The sequence below is a fragment of the Rhinolophus hipposideros genome (genome assembly GCF_964194185.1).
Source record: "Rhinolophus hipposideros genome assembly, chromosome: 24".
NCBI classification, from domain to species: Eukaryota; Metazoa; Chordata; class Mammalia; order Chiroptera; family Rhinolophidae; genus Rhinolophus; species Rhinolophus hipposideros.
This window is the reverse complement of record NC_138070.1, coordinates 93906-109041: the sequence shown is the minus strand read 5'-3', so window position 1 is coordinate 109041 and position 15136 is coordinate 93906. Positions and strand designations below refer to the sequence as shown.

The 15136-nt window shown below is 46.5% G+C and overlaps 1 protein-coding gene across 4 annotated transcripts; it reads right to left on the bottom strand.

Annotated features, from left to right (window-relative positions):
- Window positions 1-308: 308 nt before the first annotated feature.
- On the bottom strand, window positions 309-14751 carry ZNF605 (zinc finger protein 605). Of its 4 annotated transcripts, XM_081037923.1 has the most exons (6): window positions 14578-14751; window positions 12969-13087; window positions 10956-11547; window positions 7376-7496; window positions 7054-7146; window positions 309-3559 (listed from the first exon to the last, which is right to left on the bottom strand). In XM_081037923.1, the coding sequence occupies exons 3-6, from the start codon at window positions 10968-10970 to the stop codon at window positions 1767-1769; spliced, it is 2022 nt and encodes a 673-aa protein (XP_080894049.1). In that variant the 5' UTR covers window positions 10971-11547; window positions 12969-13087; window positions 14578-14751; the 3' UTR covers window positions 309-1766. The 4 variants fall into 4 exon arrangements, with proteins under 4 accessions (XP_080894049.1, XP_080894051.1, XP_080894050.1 ...); XM_081037925.1 differs by lacking the exon at window positions 7054-7146; XM_081037926.1 differs by lacking the exon at window positions 309-3559 and having other exon boundaries at window positions 6939-7146.
- Window positions 14752-15136: the final 385 nt, after the last annotated feature.

Genomic DNA, 15136 nt, shown 5'->3' with positions numbered 1-15136 from the left:
CCTTTGCTCTGTGAATATCTTGGGTCCTTTTTCCTCTTTACAGTTGTTCTCTTCCGCTCTAGAGTTGTTCTCACCGATTTTCATCACTTGACATAATGACTATGGCATGAGTTTCTTTGTTTCTTCTGTGCAGAGTTCTTTGAGCTTCTTGAGTATGTGGAGTCATACTTCTTACCATATATAGAAAAGGGTCAGCCATTAGTTATTCAAATACTTTCTTTCGCCTCTTCTCTCTCTCCCCTCTGGGGCTTGTTATATCAATGTCATGGATTCCCCTATTCGCTCCCCTCCCCATCTTTTTTCTCTGTGTAAATCATTTGGATAGTTTTTATTCTTACTCTTCAAGTTCATTAATTTTTTTCTTCTTCTAGGTCTAAACTGTTCTTAAATCCACCCACTTTTTTTTTTTTTAATTTTAAGATATTGTTATTCTCATCCTGAAACATTCCATGTGGGTTTTTAAAAATATGTTTCCCACTTTGTTTCAGTAAGTTCACATTTCCATTTATACTTATAATAGCTATTTGGACATCCTTGTGTACTAATTCTAAACCTTTCAGTCTTGTTTTCTAGGTCTCTTTCTACTGATTAATTTTTCTCCTAATTACAAATCACATTTTCCTGCTTCTTTCGTAAGTTTTTGGACACCACACATTGTGGGTCCAGAGTAGCTTTCAATCTAGGATTAATTCCCTCACCACTTGGGTAGCAGTCTTCTAAGAATTCTGCCTTATGCCCTATGTGTGGAAAGATATTTGCACTCTGACTGGTGGGAACACAAACTATTCTGAGGTCTGCGCTGAGATCCAGGAATCATTTAGCTACTGCTTTCCAGGTCTGAGGAAGCTTTCTTTCACACACATGCAAGTCGGTACCAAGCCAAAAGGCTCAAGGGGACTCCTTGAAGATCGCCCAGCCCCATCCCTGGGAATTTCCATCCTCTCCAGTCTGTTCTTTGCAAATTCTAGCTACCGTGGCCTCCCCAAACTCCAGTCCAGCAATTCTCTTCAATTCAGCAAGGCTGCGTCTGTTCCCTTCCCTGAACTGTAGCCTGGGAACTGCCACCACTTTGTCCACCTTCTGTCAGGGATGACAACCCTGTGCCTGTCACGTGTCTGAAACCATCATTTCACACATACTGTGCAGTTTTTATCTGGATAAGGCAGGACAGTCCATCTGGCCCTTAGTGTCCGTCTGCCATAGTACCGTGGCAGAAAGCAGACGCCTTCACGTAAAACTCATCTGCTATTTAAAAATGACCTTTTAGAATAATTTATATACAACGAACATAACTTCCTTACAGAATTATTTCAGTAGGATCATGCTTAGCAAATTCTTCAATTAGGACTACTCCTCCTTACGAAATCTCTAATATTCAGTATTTCCTCTATGCATGTATTCTCTGGTATATAATAAAATTAATAAAAGTTACCCTTTCTTAATGACATCTCTCACTTGTTATGACAATAGAACGTTTTTCCTGTTCAGGTATTCTAAATGCTTAATGAACTTCCACTTCTGACTGAAAGGTTCCATGCTATGACAATATTGATGAGCCATCGATGTGCAGTAAACTGAGTTTTCTGGGAGGAGGCTTCCTTATATTGTCCCCTTAAAACATTCTCCTCTGTCTGAGTTCCTTAGTGAGGCTTGCCTTTTGCACAGTCAGTGCATTATAGGGTTTCTCTTGTGTGTGTGTCCTCAGATGTGTCAGGAGGCCTGACATTTACTAGCATGCTTTCCACGCTGATGCACTTGTGTGGTTTCTACATTACATGATTTCTCTGATGGATGATGAGCTGTGACTTCCTGTGGAAGGCAGTCCCACACTCATTGCATCCATAGTATTTATCTCCTGTATGAATTCTCTGATGCCTCATAAGGTGTGACTTTCTAGTAAAGGACTTCCCACAGTCACCACATCGATAGGGTCTCTCTCCTGTATGAATCCTCTGATGTATAATCAGCTGCGCCTTCTCAAAGAAAGCTTTTGCACAATCACTGCATCCGTAGGCTTTCTCTCCTGTGTGATTCCTCTGATGCTTAATGAGCTGCACTTTCTGAACAAAGGCTTTCCCGCAGTCACTGCACACATAGGGTTTCTCCCCGGTGTGAATTCTCTGATGCCTAAGAAGCTGTGGTTTCCAGGCAAAAGCTTTCCTACATTCACTGCATTCAAAAGGTTTTTCTCCAGTGTGGGTTCTCTGATGATGAATGAGACTTGACTTCTCACTGAAGGTTTTCCCACACTCAGTGCACTCATAGGGCTTCTCTCCTGTATGAGTCCTCTGATGCGATATCAGGCTTGACTTCTGGGAGAAGGCTTTCCCACAGTCACTGCATTCGTAAGGCTTCTCTCCAGTGTGAGTTCTCTGATGTGTTAGAAGCTGTGACTTCCCAAAGAAGGTTTTTCCACACTGAACACATCCATAGGGCTTCTCTCCTAAATGAAGCTTCTGATGCCTGATGAGCTCTGACTTCTTAAAGAAGGCTTCTTCACAATCACCGCACTGGTAGTTCTTCTTTCCCGTGTGAGTTATCTGGTGTCTAATAAGCTGTGGTTTTCTGATGAAGGCTTCACCACAGTCACCACATTCATAGGGTTTCTCTCCTGTGTGAATCCTCTGATGCCTGATGAGCAGTGAGTTCCTGCTGAAGGCTTTTTTACACTCACTACACGCATATGGTTTCTTCCCTGTATGAGTTCTATGATGAGTAACAAGCTGTGACTTCCAAAAGAAGGCTTTCCCACAGTCCCCACATTTATAGGGTTTCTCTCCTGTATGTGTTCTCTGATGTGTGATGAGCTTTAATTTCTGGGAGAAAGATTTCCCACAGTCACTGCAGACATAGGGTTTGTCTATTGTGTGAGTTATCTGATGTCTTTTAAGCTGTGACTTCCTGCTGAAGGCTTTGCCACACTCGCTGCATCCATAGGGCTTCTCTCCCGTGTGTGTTCTCTGATGTAAAACAAGCAGAGACTTCCTACTGAAAGCTTTTGGACATTCACCACACCCATATGGTTTTTCTCCTGAGTGAGTCCTTTGATGGATAGTGAGCAGTGACTTCTGTGAGAAGGCTTTCCCACAGTCACTGCAGACATAGGGTTTCTCTCCTGTGTGAGTTCTCTGATGTATAACAAGCTGTGACTTCTTGTTAAACACTTTCCCACATTCCATGCATAAACAGACTCCTGTGTGTGTTATATGGTTTGTAATGAGCCATGACTCTTTACTGCTGACTTGCCTACATATATTGCAATCACAGTATTTTATTCCACCTTGGGTTCTGTCTGGTTTGATGTAAAATAACAATTTCTTACTGAACTCAAGATTCTTTCTTCCACAGTTATTTTTTGGAATAAGAAAATCAAAAGGATGTTTCAAACTTTTTTCACCTGTGCCAGATTTATGGGGTCTCACTCCTAAACGAACAAAGTTAATGCTTGAATGGAATATTTTCCCAAAAACATCATATCCGTGGATGCTCTCTGTACTTTGAAGTTTGTCTTGATGATTCTGGTGCCACATTTTGAGATTATTATCTAGCCAGAGTTCCTCTAAAAAGGAAAAATGAACCAGACTGTGTAAATCCCCCAATGATTATGCTTATTAAATAAAACTTCTGAAATGGAGCCTAGGATCCCTTTCCCGCCACCCACCAAAAATCTTCCACATACAATGTCATCTTATTGGGCATTAAAATTTTTCACAGAAATGAAACCATATTTTTAAGTTACAAATGTTTATAAACATGAGTTCTTAAATAAGGAAAGATGAAATACACTCAAGGAACAGTGATCATGAGATCAAAAAGATTAGAACAATTTCTAATCAAATACTTATTCAGCAATAACCCACAGATGATCTAGCATGTGTCCAGAACTTGTTAGCAGCACATCGGGGAGAAGATAGGTAAGCACCCACCCTCAGAGGACTTACAGTTCAGGGAAGACAGAATAACAAGAACCTAATAGAGTGAGATTATACATGTCGTCGAATACTATAAAAGAAGAATATCGAACACAATGCACAGTAAACATAAGGTTACAACTGTACATCTCAAAGATGGGAACACTCATTTCCTGTGCTGTTATTTGAAACACTTCTCAGTTAAGTCCATCCCTGGAATCACTGACATCAGTAACTCCACCATCATTACAGCTACTTCTTGGAGTTATCCAAGAGTTCTCCAGAGCTGAGTACCATTTTTATTCAGCTCTTTTGACATTTTAACTGAGTGTATTACCTACATATTGAATCTGTATATAATACTATCAATGGAAATTATTTCAAACCACAAGAATTCCTTGCATACCATTAAGACAGAGTAAGTACAATTGTTGTGATTTCCATAACATGACCATGTATGGAATATTTTAAAGTGATCTTTTAAAGGTTGGTTTACTTTAGTATGGTATTCTTTATTAGCAACTGTGAGGTAATATTCCCAGGAAGTACTCTGCAAGATAGAAGATTTGGCAAGATTTCAAATGTAAGACAACTGCTCCTCTTGTGTGGGATTACTTTGGGGGGACAGAAAAGCCTCTACTTCTATACTTCTGAGAAGCCATCTAGTTCTCAGACGTATCAGAATTTCAGAGGAAGAGCCAGCTATAGCTGCTGATATGGAGGAGAATAAAAGAATTCAATATTTTAACCTTAAGTGAGTGGAGATGCTGCTACTACTACTTATTGAGATGAAAAAAGATGTGGGAAAAAATTGGAGACTAAAAACAAGAGTCATATGTAGACATTTGAATGTAAGATCCACTTGAAGAGTTTAGAAAAAATTGCTTCATGAATTGTGACAGTAAAGAAAAAGAAAAATTTTAAATTAAAATCACATCAAGATATATCCAAATCGCTAAAGTATATGATATAAAACAATATTGAAGTATTAAACTATATCAAAAAAACCTTTAAGAAAAAAACTCCTGTTATTTTGGAAAACAAGTGGGCCATCTCTTATCGATGTTATCGTAGGTTGGTACTGGTATAATTCCCCAGGCCTCTGTTTCTGTTACACTCTTGTATTTACTACCTTCGTTTCATCCTGCTTTTCAAACTGATATTCCTACTTTCAGTCTTGCTCCCTCCCCACTCGAGTCTCCACACAGCAGCTAGTAATCTTTGGAAAATGTCATCAGGCCTTTTTACCCCCAGCTTAAAAACCACTCAAAACCTTGGATAAATACAATCTTTCATTGTAGTGTCCATGCCTTTGCACCAGCTGGTTTCTTCCAAGCTCTTTGACTTCCTGTCACAGCCCTGCTTACTACTCCTCAGGCACACCCAATTCCTTCCCGTTCCTCTGATCCCTTCTCTGCCTCAGGACCTTTGCATTTGCTGTCCCCAGCTGTCAGCATGCCTGATTTATTTAAGTCTAAACAGCACTTTAAGGCCACACTAACAAATGCCGTTATTCCCTCCACAGCATTTACCAGACAGGTAATCACTGCACTTCTGTCTCTACCACTAGAATGGAAACCCCGAGGGCAGGGTACAGGTTTGTATGTTTCACTGATGTACCCCCACTACACGCACATAAGAAGCCCTCCGTTCATGTGGGGAAAATACAGTTCACTTATCCCTGAACTTCTCAGGCAGTTCCTTCCTGTATCATTAATCTGATAATTAACTTTGCATTTTAACACAAAGGCTTTAAGAGCAAATACTGAATTAGTGAGTATTTTATAGTTCTGAATTTTCCTCTAAAATTCTCCAGTCACGCAAGGTTATTTCATGACTCTTATTTTCTTTCTCTCAATTTCTTTTATTCCACATAATAGCAGTTTTTCTCAGTTCATGGGGGAACATAAAATCTATCTTCACAGGTTTTCCAAACCACACATACCTACACCTAATAATGCATGTGAATGGTGCTTAGACATCTGTGATTCGAAATACCTCCCAAGGTAAGCTGAAATAGTTGCTTAGATGAAAGAAAGCCTTTGTACTAAAGAACTATTTGATGAATAAAAAAGTTCCTGCCCTACCTGGCCCCACAACCATGAAATGTTTAATAATCACACACCATAAATTCCACAGCAAACAGAGAAGGCATTACTTGCCATCTTCCTGTGTGGGTAAGCTGGGTAAGGAAATCCACATAAAGTCTGGGTTCCTACAATATAATGCTCAGTGGGTAGAGATTGCAGGAAAGGCTGGGAGACAAGGAACGCTTGCTGGAAGTGAAAAGAGCTGAAACTGAACAGAGGAACAGTCTACCTGGGACAGCACGTGATAAACGAGGCCCAGATGCAGAGGAAAAATGTGTGAAAGACACTGAGGAAGAAACTATTAATAATTCAGATGGAGTTGACCATGACTTTGGAGCACAGAACAAACTGGGAAGATGTTGCCATACCATGAGATTCTTCAACGTAAATGGAGCTGAAATGCCCCACAGCAGGTAATAGGGGCCTTAACCCAGCAGACTACCTGATGGGACAAATGAGAAGCTGTTGACCAGCTAAACGTCAAGGGCACCAGAACAACGTGCTAGAAGGGCTGCAATGCTTCGAGTGCACAGAGGACAGGAAGCGGCAGGGCCTGCCACAGCACTGAAGGTATTCAGTTCTGTCCTGTAGCTACAAAGTCACCTTCTACTCTAGGCGCTTGAAAAGAAGTCTGACAAACTAGAGGGAGCAAAGAAAACTAGCAAAGGAAACTCAAAGGCAATCAATCACCGTCAGCTAAAATGAGGCACATTCATGAACTCTTAAAGAGGAGGCAAGAAGCTTCCTCTGCAGGCTGGGTTCGGGCAGGAGACTGAGGAACCTGGGAGGCAGAGCTTTATGCACAAAGTGGGTCCTGAATGACTGGCCACCACCTCGTGGGCTGTACAGGTAGGAGGGGGACACATTTCATCACCAATGCCACGCCAAGGGACTCATCCTGCTGTGGGTGGACAGCAGGACACGAGCACTTTAAAAATCGTGACGAACTAGGTCTCTGGTGCTGAATCAATCCTAAAGACGCAGGACCTTTCAACAATTTTATAGTAATGTTTCCAAAGTGCCAATCTGCCACACACCTCACTGTTCCTCACCTGAAAGGTTCTGACTCAGGACCTCTTCAGTTATTACCCAGGGCTCTTCTGGCTCCAGCTTGAAAACTGCGTCAGGCTTAGTAATTTCACAACCTGTTCACGGAAACACAGGATGTGCATGCAACTGCCTGCGCTGAGGGACTCTTTAGTAAGAAAAGTTATTTTACTGCCAAGACCATAAATAAAGCAAGTGCACACAAATCTTTCAGTTGGGGGTACCAGCCAAAGCCTCTCTGACACCTGCGGCTTAATTCCCAAATCAGTAAAGACCTCAGAGACCCCACTACTGGGCCCATGCTGCGCTGCGTGAGAATGTTCTTACCCAGGAACACGAAATTACTGTAGTTCTCCAGCATCACATCCTGGTACAAGCTCTTCTGGGTGGGGCTCAGCAGCTGCCACTCGTCCAACGTGAAAGCCACCGCCACGTCCTCAAACGATATCTAGGGAGACAGAATCCCTGTTAAAGCTGAAGTGGCCCGTAGGTCCAATGCAGGCTTTCTTCTCTACGGTGCAGGCGGCCCCGCGGTGGCCCCAGTGGCCTCACTCCTGGTGCTCCAGCCTCTCAAATGTAGCCAGACTGACTCAACAGAACAGGGCAGGAGTTGATGGGATGCCACTTCCAAGATTAGCTCCAGAAGACTGTGCTTCCATCTTGGGACGCTGTCCTGCTCTCTGGGGAAGTCCAGCTGCCATTAGGAGGCAGCCCTGTGCAGAGAGAACTGGGGCCTGCCCACACCCACGTGACCGTGACCGGGCTTGGCAGGCGCCACGTCCTGTCTGCACCTGGAGATGACCCAGCCTTCTCAACATCTTGACCACAGGTTCGTGAGACCCTGAACGAGCACCACATGGGTAAGCGCCTGGCAGTGCCCAACACACAGACACGGAGAGATAAAAGCTTGTGTTTTCAGCCACCAAGGTTTGGGGTAATTTGTTACATAGCAATGGTGAACTAATGTAATATGCTACTCTTGTGTTATACCTTGAGAAAGATGCAAAAATGTGATTGAAATGTTTATCATGAATTCATCCACCTATCCATTGAACAAGAAACTGAAATAGGTTTTCTAAATATGCAGTGTTTATCAAAGAAGGTGGTAATTAGAAACAGTTCTTAGCTGAGCGCCATGGCCCAGCCATGGAGGACCTTCAGAGGTCCGGCTTCTGCTCGCTAAATGACAGTACTATCTCAGTCACCGTCAAATCCCAATTCACATCTACATGTCTAACACACTGTCCTCCCTTCGGCGGTCTGCTCCAAGCAGGACCTACTAGCAGGCTCCTTAGACATCTTCCGGAACACAGAAATTAAGATCTTCCAAGGCCACAGGCACTAAGGCGTTCCAGAGGCCACAAAGCCAGGGCATGCGGGGCGTGGGGATAGGCACTAGGAAGGAGAGCAGCCAGACGCTTTGGAAAAAATGACAAGGTTGCAGGACTCATGTTGATTTTTTGACTTCCGATAAAGACAATGATTAGAACAAGGTGATATTAGTGAAAGATAGACACACAGATGAATGGAACAGAACAGAGAGCCTAGAAATAGACACCCATAAATATGCTCCTGATTTTTGACAAAGGTACAAAAGCAATTCCATGGACAAGAGTCTTTTTAACAAAAGTTGCTAGAACCATTGTACACGCATGAGCAAAAGAATAAACCTCACACATACCTCATGCCGAATGTAAAAATTACCTCTAAGTGGATCACAGACCTAGACATATAACTTCTAGGAGAAAACCTGTGTTTTTTCGAGTTTCTCGGGTTTGACGAGTTTTTATATACAATACCAACACATAGTCAATTTAAGACAAAATTAGTATGTTGGACTTTTGCAAAAAATTAAAAAGTATTTTTCTGTAAAAGACATTGTTTAAAAAAGAGAGAAAATGCAGCACAGACTAGGAGAAAATATTTGCAAATCACTTGTCTGAGAAAGCATCTCATCTGGAATATGTGAAGAACTCTTAAAACTCAATGAAGAGAGCACCATTAACAATGGGAGCTCTTCACACACACTTCACCAAAGCAGATGGAGAGAGGTGAGATGAACATGCGAGGATGTTGAGCGGCATCTGTCGGTAGGAGTGAAACTGTAAAGAGATAACACTACACACCTATGAGAATGGCTAACAATTAACACCTAAAAGCCTGGCAGTGAGGAGCTATGCAACAGTGCCACGCCGCTGATGGTGAGGATGCAGAATGGCAGCAACTGGAGGGCACAGTGGGACCCAGACTGGCCACACCGCCCAGCGATCCCGCTGTTTGGTGGCGAACCAGGTAAACTTAAACGCACATTCAAACCTGTAAGCCTGTGAACACAACGGCTGAAAGCTGGGCGCAACCAAGATGTCTTCAGAAGCGAATGGGTGAGTGACCATGCGTCCCTGCAGTGAGAAACTACTCAGTGACAGCACTCGGCAGTCAGAAGGAACGAACGGCACGGTGGCTCTTGGAGGCACGAATGAAAAATGCCACTATCACAAGGTCACATACTGAGGATTCTATTATGTGACATTCTGGAAAAGACAAGCCAGTGACAGATGAGCTGGTGCCAGGGTTAGGGATGCAGGAAGAAAAGATGGGACGTACCGAGTCCTGACTGCCGTGCTGGTCACACAAATTCACACATGTTGTAAAAGTCACGAGGCTTTACGTGGAGCTGTCACTCATACACCAGGTCAGGTGACAGCCTGCGCAGTGCAGACATGGAAGGAGCCGCAGTCCAGGCCACAGGTCCCGGCCTGGCTCCCCTCTGTGTATCCTGGGTGTCCTCACCTGGAACTTTTCTCAGGCGCCTCTGCCGAGGCCTCCTTCTTGGCTGGCAGGAGGGGAGCCCTGGGGAAACTTCTCCCCATGGTGACTAGTACCCATAGTTTTCTACTCCAGCCCTCCTCCTGACCCGATTCCACAAACTGCCTGAGCCTTTGTTGGGGACCTCCCGGGAGACCCATGTCTGGCCGGATCCACTGACCCAACAGCGTGCGGCTCCACGGGGAAATAGACTGGGAAGTGGCACCTTTGTCCGTGAGTGAGGCTCAGGGCCTTTCACTCTGGCTGTGGGTCAACTGGCTCCTCTGACACCTGGCAGCTCAGCTCTCGGCTCAGCTGAGCTGGCGCAGAGCTGCGTATGCAGAAAGGGGAAAGTCAATGTGCTGTATGTTAGTTACAGAATTTGTGAAAGAAAGGAGCAAAGGGAGGGCGAAGAGAGGCAAGTTAGCCAAGCGTGAAGGGACACTACAGCCTGTTTCCTGAGTCAAGACATATGGAAACAGGGCTGAGCCCGACGACTGCGTGCCCAGCTATGCCAACAGAAGTAGAAACATGTGCACCTGAGAAGTATCCCCATTCCACCTGTGAGAACACCACCGGGCTGCCTAAAGGCTGCACAGATCACCTCTGCCATGTGGTTCAATTTCTCTGCTCAAAGTGGACAGCCTGCCTGTCCTGCAGGGGGACCGCTTGGCGTACTAACTAGGTGTGTGTCAGGGTCCCGACTCATGCCCTGGTCTTATCCTGGGGACTTGCGAGGGGACCTGCCACTACAGGGCTGCTGGGCATGGTGCCCACAGCCACCGACACATTTCCTTTTTGCAGGATCAGCAGGAAATGCCAGCTTCTCAAACTGTCCTGGTCAGGTCGGTCACGGCTCCGGGGACAGCTCAGCAAAGCCTGCAGCTTAACCTAACAGTGAAGGACTCCATTCCTGTCATACCTGTGTTCCAACTGTGACTTCTGTATGATTCCATGACCCACTCCTGCTTCTTTTGAAATCCTCTTTCCAAGTTTATATTTCCTACCCCTTAAGAGTATTGAGGCCTTTTCTGCTGATTCTAGATGTTCCGTCATCCTCATCCCATCCATAGAAAAACCTTGTGGAGAATCAACAACTCACCTGCGACGGAATCATTTTCTGCTGCTTTGGGGAATCTGCCGTTCTGGGACTTCTCTCTGTCCTGATGTGCTGAGAGGGGTGTCTGGTTTAGGTCTGCAGACTGGAGGAATGCACCCTCAGTCCCGAGCCTCTCCCCTCTTATCTCGCATGAGCCATCTGTTCCTGAGAGCCACAGCCTGGAGACGCAGTGGGAGTTTTCTTTTAGATGGTGTACTTCATTTCCACGACTGGGAACTCTGATGAGTTGTCTCCGAGACTCCACTCAGAAGTGGCTGGACTGCCAGCTGCTGGCACGTCCCAGCTGGGCCTGCCACGGTGCTGTGCAGCCCTGGCTCCCAGCGGAAAACACCAGATTGAAGCCACTCGCTTCACTGGTTCCACCAAACGCACCAGAGGACCAGCACACCCAGCGCTCTGCAGACACCCACAAAGTCTGAAACTACAAACTGGGCTCAGTCATTCTGCTGCAACACTTCTGGGGGCACGCGGATGAAATCACTTGCTTAGGTACCACATGCAGCTCCTGTCCAGGCAGGACGGTAAACAGAAACGGACTTGCAGCCTGGGGTGCTGGCGCTCTGCTCCAATCAGCCTGCAGCAAAAGAGAAGGGAAATCAGAGGAACTAACAGGAATGGAAAAAAGGAGGGGGGCAGGCGGCCAGCTGTGGTGCCACTGACTGCTCCTGTGACAGCCTGACCACCCGAGCGGATGACAGCATGAAGAACCTAAGGAAACCCTGGTGATACTTCTTTCTCACTCATACTGGGACACAGACTGCCTGCCCTTTCCCTCAGAAATCAGCAGGAACGGCCTAGGCCACAGGTTCCCAGGGGCAAATCGAGGCAGATCAGAATCCTGCTGAGTTAAGGAACCATAGGAATGGCTGAGGCTGACCCGCTGCCTCTGGGTGGTTAGTCATCTCCTTACCCTCTGCTCCCAGGGGATCCCCTCCACACCCAGCTTCTGCCAAGGGTCTCTGATCCCTGACCGAGGAGCTGCTTGGAGGGGTGTGGGATAGAGGCTGTCCACTGTTCTACCAGGGCCACAATATTGGCCCTGGGACCCCTGTCTTCCCCTTCAAAGGCTGGGAGGGCCTGTCCTAATGCAAAGTGCTATTGTTTCTAGGCCTGTAGGCGAACAGGAGCTCAGAGGCCTGTAAGGGCAAATACAAATGAAAAAAAGGAGAAAACCCCCTAATTCTCCCTCATGTAGAAAAGGAAGACTCCTCCCCCATTCAGAGAGCATTTGCTCGAGAAAACGTGTTAACTGTACGTTCTTTCTCTGCCCCTTTTAGATGTATGCAACTCTTTCCAAAATAAATAAATAAGTTTTCTATTTCATCCATCTAGTTTAACAGCCCAAGAACCTGGGAACCATCTCTCTGCAATTGCCCAGCAGACCCACCCATCTCCCAGTGTGGCAGCGCAGGAGCCTAACCAGCCTGGCTTTGGCAACTGGCTCCGAGCTGTAAAACTATTAGGTTGGTGCAACAGTTAACTGTGGTTTAAAAGGTTAAAAACAATTGCAAAAACTGCAATTAGTTTTGCACCAAACTAATACCTTCCATCATAAAGATATGAAAGGTTGATTTTTCCGGAGGGAAGTTTAGGATGGCCTAAGTGTGACAAATTGCCATTTACCTTGGGACCGTGTATAATAGGTTGCATCCACCTGGCTATAGAAAAGGGTGTGCTTTCTTCCTGCATTGGTGATCTCTTTAGCAGACTGCCTGCCGTGCTTATCCATTCTGGTTTCATTTTTATGCAATAATAAAACTGTTTTTCTTTCTCTTCCACTTTTGTGGAGAGGTTTTCTGGGTTTGTAGATATGGTTTTAATGATTTCCCCAACAGGCCCAATAACCAGATAACTGAGTAAAAGCACTATTTTTAAAAGATCACAAACTGCATAACAAGTATCATCTTAGGCAGAATTGCTGGGACAGACAAACCAAGACTTAAGATAAGCATAGTAAACAAAAAATACCACATCTTGATGCATATAAATACTTACACTTTAAATTGTGTCACTGCTCGTGGTCCAGGTCATTTACACTCAGCCACTTATGGGATCAGAGCCACGGGCTTCACAGGCACATGTCGCATGGGCACATTTCCTTCATAAGAATACACCTGAAAGGATATGTCCAAAAAACTCAGTACCCCATAAGCTTGGGACAAGAGGGACTAATTCCACCCCTCCTAGCCATCCTGCCAGCTGAGATTTGCCCCGCATGTGCAGTCTCCTCCTGTGGTCCAGGAATGGTGGCTGAGCAGTGACACGCCCGGACCTCCAGTCCAGGCTCCACAGGCTGACAGGCTGGCTAGGAAGGCTGAACATGCTGGACCTTCCCAGAAAATAAACTGAGCAAGAAGACGCTGTAATACACACAGAAGGTTGGTTCTGAGCAAGAGCTCTTTGGAGGCACTCTTCCACTGAGAGGGGAAGGTGTTGTCAGTGTTCCAGTTGATACGGACACAGATGGAAGTGTCCATTCACCTGCCATAGATTAGGGGAGAAACTCACACCTGGGTTTTGTGAGTGGAGTCAGGACAGCGGCCCCTTCCAGGCAGTCACCACCCATTCCCGGAGCTGGGCGAGGCCTGGAGGCAGACTAGACAGGCCTGCTCTCATTGCCACCTGCTCAGGGTCTCTACACTGGTCAGTCTGCAAAGCCGAAAGGGAACGCCTGAACACTGCTCAGCGCTAACCCGGGCCGTGTGCACCACTCCTGGCATTGTCTCCCAAGGGCCTTACATGTCTCCCTCTGAGTCATTAAGAGAACAGAGACCAGGAGGGGAGATAGGTCCCAATGCCCACAGACAACCAGGATCTTGTGGGGCAGTCAGCAACCACAGCCAGTCTGGAAAGGCGAGCTGGACTTTGACTGACTTGACCTGAAACAGTAGCAGAGGGCACAGCAAGCAGGTTCTGGCAGGAAGAGTTGCTGGAAGAGGGTCTGTGTCTCGCCTTGTCATAGGTCACCAGGGCACGTGTGTGTCATGTCCAGTCATACGGGGAAGGGGGTTCTTTGTGGGAAGCTGCTTCCAGGAACACAGGGTGGGATTTTCATCACCTCCCCTTAGTCTTTCCCAGGAGCACAGGGCTCAGGTAAGACCCACCTGTCACAACCAGTAGGACGTCCAGTCAATGAACTCCGCAGTCCAACAACTCTGAGCCCTCCACGTGCCCCCACGACGGCCTTATCATTCGTCTCCACTGGCCCCAATCGCCAACCCAAAGGCACCCCATCATGTATCATCAGTTCTTAACTATTTCTACAAACAAACCCTCCCCCACCGCTCTCCCAGTCACCCCAGAGGGCAGCCTCCAGGGGCGTCGTCACTCCCAATCCACGCTGCCTCATCCCCACAACCGCTAACCCCCAAGTCTAAGACGCCCCGAAGCCCCTCAGTGACTCTCCCGAGACCCCTGTCACTCAATTAATTACCTCCACTGGCTTCAAAAACACTCATCCCCTCCCAAGACCATATTACTGATTTTCCGACACTCCAACAGCTAAACCCTTAAGTGTCCCCAAATTAATCAGCTGATTAACACGCTGCCCCCGATCCAGCTCCCTCCCTCCCTCCCCCGTGCCGTCCCACGGTCCCCACCCCACCTGGACCAGAATCCGCGCCTGCGCGGCGGGGCCGTCCTCCCGGGCCTTTCACACGCCGGCTGCGAGGTCGGTTCGTGCGCGCTCGAAGCGGTCCGCGTGCATATCACCGCGGGACTGGGGCTGTCGCGGAGGCAGCCCCCAGGACCGAAGCCTCACTGTCCCCGCGCCAGTACCATACACCCTCGCCTTTTGGGGCCGCAGCGCCAAGACTGACACAACCCGACGGCGGAAGTGTGCACGCAGAACTGCATTTCCCAGAGTTCCGCTTGTTCTAGAACTACACTTCCCAAAGGGCACTGCGGCGTGCCTCGCGGGATTGACTGGTTGGAGGTTTCACGCCCTCTGCCGCCGCCTGGAGGTGCGAGGTTCAGAGGTGTGGAGTGCGACCCGAGTTGCAGCTCAGGGTGTGTGTGAGCCAACATAAACGTGTCACCAGGAGGGAACTTTTCTATCCTCTCGTTTTTGATCACATCAAAGTAATTTATAAGATGAAAGTAATACAAGTATGTTTTAGTACGTCCAATCCAACCGTGCTAACAACACAAGAATGAGGAATTTA

What these genes read in the sequence shown, in the direction of transcription:
- ZNF605 (XM_081037923.1), bottom strand. An exon ending in CAGTAATTTCGTGTTCCTGG is followed by an intron (nt 7,147 to 7,375) that starts GTAAGAACATTC and finishes TTCCGTGAACAG; the next exon opens with GTTGTGAAATTACTAAGCCT. An exon ending in CCTGAGTCAGAACCTTTCAG is followed by an intron (nt 3,560 to 7,053) that starts GTGAGGAACAGT and finishes TTTCCTTTTTAG; the next exon opens with AGGAACTCTGGCTAGATAAT.